General features: G+C 46.3%; 1 protein-coding gene across 1 annotated transcript in view; it reads right to left on the reverse strand.

Annotated features, from left to right (window-relative positions):
* NOTCH2 (notch 2) overlaps window positions 1–8,477 on the reverse strand; it is a 123,143-nt gene that overhangs the window by 23,013 nt on the left and 91,653 nt on the right. The window contains 6 exon segments of the mRNA XM_006919824.2: window positions 1–5; window positions 958–1,115; window positions 2,533–2,734; window positions 3,430–3,658; window positions 6,493–6,645; window positions 6,988–7,107. The exon segment at window positions 1–5 is cut by the window's left edge and continues 176 nt beyond it. Coding sequence (XP_006919886.1) covers window positions 1–5; window positions 958–1,115; window positions 2,533–2,734; window positions 3,430–3,658; window positions 6,493–6,645; window positions 6,988–7,107 — 867 coding nt within the window.

Below are 8,477 nucleotides of genomic sequence, written 5' to 3' on the forward strand. Positions count from 1 at the left end.
CAGGCCTGGCAGCCGGCGGACGGAGAAACGTCAGCGGAGCGCGGGGCACGTCGGGGCCCAAGCGGTCGGCGAGCAAACTGACCTCGGCCAGTTGCGCGTCAGCTTATTCCCGCCTGGTTCGTGACCCTCAACCCCGGATACATCTCGAAAATACACACACAGGCCCCAAAAGTGGAATATGCTTCGTTTCATTTAAAATACATTTCTGTTTTTAAATTATACTTGACTCAGTATTACGTTAGTTTCAGGTGTATAATATCATAATAATTTGATATTGATCTACCTGATGAAGTGATCACCGCAATAAGGGTCGTCACCATCTGTCCCCATACAGAGCTATTATGATATTATCGACCGTATCTCCTGTGCTGTACGTTACGTCCCTGTGACACTTACTTCCTAACTGAAGCTTGTACCTCTCGGTCCCCTTCACCTTTGTAACCTGTCCTCCCTCGCCCCTCCTCTCCGGCAACCGTCAGTTTGTTCTCTGTATCTATGAGTCAGTTTTGTTTGTTTTGTTTTTAAACATTCTACATATAAGTGAAGTCATACAGTATTTGTCTTTCTCCATCTGACTTATTTCACTTAGCAAAATACCCTGTAGATCATCTATGTTGTTGCAAATGGCAAGAGTTCCCTCTTTCTTATGGTTCAGTAATATGCCATAGTGTATATCTTTATGCCACATTCGAAAAGACGCATGCTCCCCCGTGTTCACAGGGGCGCTATTTACAATAGCCAAGATATGGAAGCCACCTGCGTGTCCCGATAGATGAACGGGTAAAGAAGAAGTGGTCCACAAACACATTTCTTTGTGGAATCTCTAAACCTCTTCCTCTGCCCTCTCAGCTTCCGTCTCAGACCCTTCCCCTTGATCCCACGATAGCCACACCTGCCCTAAAACGCCGCTGGTCTGTAAATGCTTCGGGGAACGGCCCGCGCCCGAGGGGGCAGAGCTCACCTCTGCGGGAGGCTGCCACCTCACAGGAGACGTTAGGCACATCACAGTAAGCACCAGCCCATCCAGACGGACACAGGCACCAGGACTCTGCTTTCTCCTGAATACAGGTACCTTTGTTTTTACATGGGGACCGACTGCAGAGGTTTACCAGGGTCTGCAACACAGGTAAACAGATACATCAGCATCCACATGTCGGAAACGAACAAAAGAAGGTACACCGCATTTTAAGAAATCAAAGAAAAGCACACTAATAATAGTAGTAATAATAATAATGACAATAATAATAATAATATTAATAATAATACTAAAAGGCCCGCACAGGAGCCTTAGCCTAGATCCGGCGCTCCCAGGTAATCCAATCATCTGATCTTGTCCAAGCCCCTTCGCTCTGCTGTTTAAGAAGTTCTTAGCACCGAAGCTCAAGGATGTGAGGAAACCCAACAGGTTAAGTTATTCCCTGTATCACGATTATGTCTTAACAGATGGCCACCTCGTAGGGCTAGAAATAAAGCGTCACAGCTGTCAACCAGGCCCACGAGGCCCTGCACTGGTCCTGTGCGAGAAACCCATCCAGCTGCTGAGCAGGATGGCCTGTGGCGAACACGGGTAAAAGCGCTCGCAGCCTGTCAACCTGCCTGAAAACTGTCGAAGACTTGGTTTTGAGGGGAGAAAATCAGACTTACGAAAAACTAGTGGACTAGCACCTTCCTCCATGATTCACATGAGGTGACTTGGCCTCTAGGGAGAACAAGGCCAAACTCACAACCCAGACTGTCTGTGGGAGAAGGGGCCAGGCGGGGCGGGGTTTCCCCGGCATCAGTCGCACCCCACGAAGGTGCAGGAGCCCAGAGGAGAGCCTCCTCATCCGCGGGTACGCAGAGGTGGCTATCTGCACGTCCGACACAGCCGAGGCCTTCCTGAGGTGCGCCCTGTAAGGCTAGTTAAATGTGGCCATTTGTTCCTCCATTCCCTGGAGTTCTGCCGTCCCCTCAGTTCGTCACTGTTGTCGGTTTGGTGTGCAGCCTTGGAAGGGTCACTCTGCCCCTCTGGGACACAGTTTCTTCTTCCATGAGACGAAAGCCTAGACTAGCGGTTCTGCGGGGGCCTTCCGTGAGAAGGGACGACAAACATGTATGCTCATGTATTTGAATTTAAGAGATAAGCGAATAGTTTGGTTTAGAGAATGTTACAACACTATAAGACGTGATAACCGCTATTATTAGCCCCTTAGCTGTGTATCTGACCTTCAAAGGTTCGATTTTGATTGCTCTTTATTTCCCTTTTTGTATTGCCAATGTCAACGATATCGACGTACTCATTTCCCACATGTCTTTGCCTGTTACAACTATCTCACGTTTGTGAATCCAGACGATCTTGCTAGTGTCACCATTCTGGAACCCGCCGGCTATGAAGAAGTTATCCAGATTTATCACAGGGACACCCCTGAGGTCCAGAATTTTCTCTATTTTTGGGGGGAGGGGGCAGGGAACGGATTCTGTCTAGAAAAAAAAAATAGGTACAATACTCTGCGATTCTGAGGGAACTGAATGAGTGAGATGGGATGTGATTACCTGGCAGTTTTTCCCAGTGTAGCCCAGGGGACAGGAGCAGCGGTAGGTGCCCAGGCCGTCGACACACACGCCTTCGTTCAGGCACGGGTGGGAGCTGCATTCATTGATCTCATGGAGGCAGAACGGGCCAGTGAAGCCCACGGGGCACAGGCAAGAGAAAGAGTTAACCCCATCGACGCACGTGCCACCATTGAAACAGGAGCTGAGAAGCGACAGGGAGAGAGCCACATCAGCCACGTGAGCCGGTGCCTCTGACCTGATATTTAAAAAGTAAGGTTCTTGGAATCTAAGATGTTACAGAGGCAACTACTCTGAGCACCCCAAACTCCTACATCCAAGAAATTCTACCTTTCTCCAAACTGGACTGGTTGAATCCCAGCTCCCTTTCCACAACCAAGTGGCTTAAAAGGCTGAGCTCATTAGAGATTCCCAGAGAAAGGGAAAGTTCCCAGATTTTACTCAGACCTCTGTAGTGTTCCACGTGTCGTATTTCATTTTATCCTTGAGTCAATTTAACTTATAAGGAAAGTGCTAAACAGATAGCTCTTGACCCCAGATTTCTTTATGAGAGAGAAACAGAACAAACTTGTTGATAATAAAAGAAAAAGCAAAAAACCTCCCAGAAATTAAAGAATGATGACAAGTCTGCAAAGAATCAGGAATTTTTAAATCGTCAACTAAACTGAACAAAAGGAGAATGAATCAGAATTATAGCTCTTTCTGTTCCCTAAGCAAGAAATAAACGATGGTCCAGCCCGCTCAGCTTGTCAGCCCCTGACCTTTGACCTAACTACACATCTACCGGAATGAGGAACTGGGCAAGAGGAGATGGCTGTGGACTGGGACCAAATGGAGCCTTTCTCCCGCGACACTGGGCCTGAGTCGTGGGTCGCTCACCTCTCGGTGCACTCGTCGATGTTGTTCTCACAGTGGACCCCTTCGAAGCCCGCCTGGCACTTGCAGGTGTAACTGTTGACATAGTCGGAGCAGGTCCCGCCATTCCTGCAGGGTTCGCTCAGACACTCATTCATGTCTGTCTGACACTTGTCCCCCGTGAAGCCCGGAAGGCACAGGCAGGAGAAAGCATTCACCCCGTCTGCACAGGAACCTCCATTCTGGCAAGGATCTGAGCCATTACACACGAGAGTTAGAGCTCTGGACGGCAGCCGCAATCTAATCCTACACTCGTGAAGGTGAGCGACCTGGACTGAGTCACACTAAGGACAGTGACAATTCTGACGTTTCTGTACTTGTACTTTTCCTCATGTCTTTTTGCTCCGACTCCTCCGTTTATACAAACGAATGCAATAGCACCTGCTGAAGATTCGTATCCTGTTCGGTAATTGGAACGAACTTCACATATGCCACTAATAGTTGTGCAAAATTAATAGTCATAAGACTTTCATCGGTCCCCCACAGATTTGCAAATCAAATGTGTGCCCCCAACACACAGAATCTCAGAAATGTCAATCAAGATTTTCAAAAGGTGTATGTGGGGGTGGCATGTGTGGAACGGGACAGAAAATATATTAATCGGCCCCTATGCTGATGGATCTTTCCTTCTCCCCCTCCCTTCTTTCCATTCATCCTTCCCTTTTTTGTTTTCGTTTTTTAGATGTAGGTAGAATCAGGAAACAAAGTTTTTAAAAAATTTTTAAGTATCACATCGCTCGATCTTAGAATGCCTTACGCCCGTACCAGTTAATCAACAAATTCTGAGCTGCCTTCATGTCAATACAAATCAGAACAAAAAAGATAAGGTATAGCCCCTGCTCTTAAGGACCTTAAAATATAATTGCAAAGGCAGGTCATGAACATTAAAACACAACAACAACAACAACAACAAACTAAACATCAGGTGGGTAATATAGTCGCTATTTTAAAAGAGGCATATTTTATATACCTTTTTCACCTATTATGCTAATTTCATTCTGTGGCTTATCTATAATCTCTGCCGGAACAACTGTAAAAGTCATATTCTCTCTCCTTATTCACAGTACTCAGCAGATAGCTACCGTAATTTCCATAGCACCTTTCAAGAAACTCACCATAATTTACTGAATTATTTTAAACTAAGCATAAATATTGTTAGTCCTGCAACAAATAGCAAAAAAATTTAAATACTGAAATACTTGACTGACATACTAATTAATTTAGCAAAGGAATCCAAATAGTTTGATCCCACTCCGTTAAATATCTTTATCAACTGTACCAGAACATATTAAATTTCAATAATGCAAGAAAAAGAACTGCATACAAATCTGAAAAGAATTAAAAAATATAGTGATTTCATTTATTTAGAGATAACATGTCTCTCCTTGAGACAAAAATATAGTGATTTCATTTATTTAGAGATAACATGATTATCTCTGTGAAAGATCCTAAGAATCTAAACTAAACTAGAAGCTAAACTAATCTAGAATTAATAAGTGAGTTTGGCAAAAGTAGACAACAAAATTAGTCTTTAAAACCTTTAAAAGTCACACTACATGTAAAAACCAACTTAAAACGTTGACCTAAAGTTTAGTGCTAAAAGTATAAAACTTTTAGACGAAATCAAAGGAGATAAACCTCAGTGATCTTTTGTTAGGCCAAGATTTGTTAAATAAGACACAAGAAACATGAATTCTGAAAGAAAGTTATAGGTATATTGAATTTTATCAAAATTAAAGTCTTCAAAAGAAAGTCAAATAGAAACTATAAATTGGGGAAAAATAGTTATAAAGTAAATATGTGACAGAGAATTTGTGTCTAGGATGTAAAAAAACTCTTTCAACTGAAAAATAAGACAAGTGATCAAATTTTCAAACAGGCAGAAAATCTGAAATCAAAGGAGACCTTGATTTCTTGGCCTAACAAAGAATTTGTGTCTAGGATGTAAAAAATCTCTTTCAACTCAAAAATGAGACAAGTGATCAAATTTTCAAACAGGCAGAAAATCTGAATAGACACTACAGTAAGATACACAGCTGGCCAATAAGCACATGAAAACATACTCCACATCGTGAACAGGGAAAAGCAAGTCAAAACCACTGTGAAACACCATGGGCGCCCACGAGAACGTCTAAAATAAAAATGAAGAATCACGCCCCGTGCTCCTGAGGGCGTGGTTTAACTGACCCTCCCGTGTGACGCTTGTGGGAACGAAAATGGTACCATCACCTTGCAAAACATTTGGCGAGTCTGTAAAAAGTTAAGCCTGTATCTAGCACATAATTAATCTAGCACCTAGAGATGGTCTCAAGAGAAAGGAAATCGCACGTCCACACGGCCTCATTCACAGCGGCTTTACCTGTGATACCTGTAGTACGCCCAAACTGTAACAAAGCCAAACGTCCTACTAGTGAGTTGTACATCCACACAACAGGAAACAAGTCAGCAATAAAACAGAACGAGCTATGGATACGTGAGTCTCAAATTATGTGCTGAATGAGAGAGATCACAGTCCCTCTCCCCCCAAAAAGGTCTGTATTATATGATTCCATTTATATAAAATCATGAAAAATGCAAATACACCTGTACCGACAGAGGCAGGTCCCTGGTCGTCTGGGACAGGGAAGAGATGAGAATGGTTTTAGGAGGATGGATATGCTCATTATCTTTGAACGGATGGTTTTAGTCGTCGTATGTCAAAACTTATTGAATTGTGCATTTAAAATCTGGTGGTGCGTTATATGTGTTACTGGTCCCTCAGCAGATGTGCTACCATAGCACTGTCCCCCCTTTTGTCAATAAAAATCAGTAAGGGGATGCTTAACAGAGAGCCCACTGCCTCAACTCCTACCGCTACTCCTAAATCTCTTGAAATACAGACTTTAACGTTCCTGATATTTAAGACGCGGGATAAAGTATTGGCGTGGCCAGTCCCAGCGCCGGGAGGGAGCTGCGTCCACCGAGCTCTCCTCTGCTCCCCGTGCGCCCTCCCCTGCCGGGGGCACGGGCACCGCCCGGCACACTCACTGGCGAGGCAGTCATCGATGTCCTCCTCACAGTCCAGACCGCTGAAGCCGGGGGGACACTCGCACACGTAGCTGCCCTGGGTGTTGTGGCAGAGCCCGTGGTTCATGCAGGGCTTGGAGACGCACTCGTCAATGTCAATTGTACACCGCTGACCTAGAAGCACAGCGCAATGAACAGTCTGGTCTTTGGGAGCTTATTCCCACAGAAGTCTGTGTGGGGTGGAGGGGGCTACTCCGACTGCTCTGGGAAGTCCCTAGGCTTCTAAGGCCCTGGCAAGCTGCTGCGGAGGACATCACGGCTTCAGACTCGGGTTGGAGTCCTGCAGCCACTAGGGGGCGCCACACGCATGCAAAAGGGAAGGCTTCTCCTGCCCAGTTAGCAGCTCCTGACAAAGGGGCCGGCCTGCCTCAGAAGACTTGGGCTTCCCTGGCCATCTGATGACCTGACTGACCACCTTGTTCAGAACTTTCGGTTTCTCCACTCCCGTGCGGTTACCTTGCCAGCCAGGAGCGCACAGGCAGGTGTAACTCTCAAAGTTTGGTGCCTCTTTGCAAACGGCAGCGTTCTCACAAGGGTTGGGGGTACAGGGAGCCAATACAGTCTGACAGTTCCTGCCTGTAAAGCAAATGACAGAGTTTACGACTGAGAACTAGCCCAGGAAACGGAAATGTCCCCAACTCTATGCCGAAGGACGCGCTCTGATGTGGTTAAGAGCCCTGGGATCTGAGAGAGGGAGGCCTGGTCTGGAGCTTGGCTGTGACCCGACTACGAACTGCACGGCCCCAGGCAAGCCGTGGCTCCTCTGCGCCTTCTGTCCGCTTCAGTGAAATGGGGATCAGAACGGGGCGTAACTCACAGAGAGGCTTTTTAAGGATTAAATGAAAACACGCTCACGCCGTCCTCATCAGCACAGGGCCTGGTGCACAGTGTGTCCACGCACAGGGCCTGGCGCACAGTGTGTCCACCTGCGGGGCTGCTATCATTTTCACGCTGTCATCATCGCCACTGGTGACATGCACCTGGACACCCGCATCAACCAGGAGCGACAGCTTCTGCATCTCCACAGCTAAGACTCAGCTACTCGGCGGCCCAGCCGTACGGACCCCCTTCATGCGACCCCCTTCACGACCCCTGCCGGGCTGTCTCAGAAGGCAGAGGGGCTGGTCTGAGGCCATCGGGGCGGGAAACAGCGAGCTAACTCTGACTGCCTAGTGACGGACGTGTCCCCTTATGCTGATACCAGCAACAGGACGTTGACATTTGCCTGCCAACATCTACTGGCTTACAATGCTGAACACAAGCTTCCAGCAAAAAAAAAATTCAATTAAAAATATTTTAATTAAAGCAGAGATGAAGTTGTTTTTAAAGTCAAGTTACAACTAACTGAATTTATTTTTGTACCTTAAAATTCTGTATGCAGAAAGAAAAAAATTACCACAAATTTTGACCAGTATCCGTAACCAGTTTTTAATATGTCTGGTCAGGACGGTGGGTCGCCAGGGAAGGCGATGTTGCTTAGTTCCCTCCAGGGCCAGACTCATGGCACCTAGAATGCTTAGCTATCCTCAACACCGAAATTTTAATCTGCAGAGGCTTTCAGTCTAATATAACTTCTCGAAGTTCACATGTAGTAAATTCTTTTCTTGGGATCCTAATCTGAAGAAAAACTGACAGCCAGAATATAGTCAAAAATTCTTATAGTATCTGAATAGCGAGAAGACAAAAATAATACTTTTGAGAAGAGCTGTACACCTAGGTCGCACTCAAGGAAGCCCGTGACGGGGCCCCGCAGGGTGACACCGGCTTCCAGCTCCCACAGCCATCGGCTCGCAGTCTCTGTGTTGGAGGTGAGACGATCTTGTCACCACCAACGCATATGATCAGCGCTGTCACTATGGAATGCTGCGGTGCAGACCGCCTCTGTCTGTGGCTAGCCCGTCACCTCTAACTGTGACTTCACCGGCCAGGCTGGCTGGGTGCAGTTT

The sequence above is a fragment of the Pteropus alecto genome, unplaced genomic scaffold (genome assembly GCF_000325575.1).
Source record: "Pteropus alecto unplaced genomic scaffold, ASM32557v1 scaffold106, whole genome shotgun sequence".
Classification (NCBI taxonomy): Eukaryota; Metazoa; Chordata; class Mammalia; order Chiroptera; family Pteropodidae; genus Pteropus; species Pteropus alecto.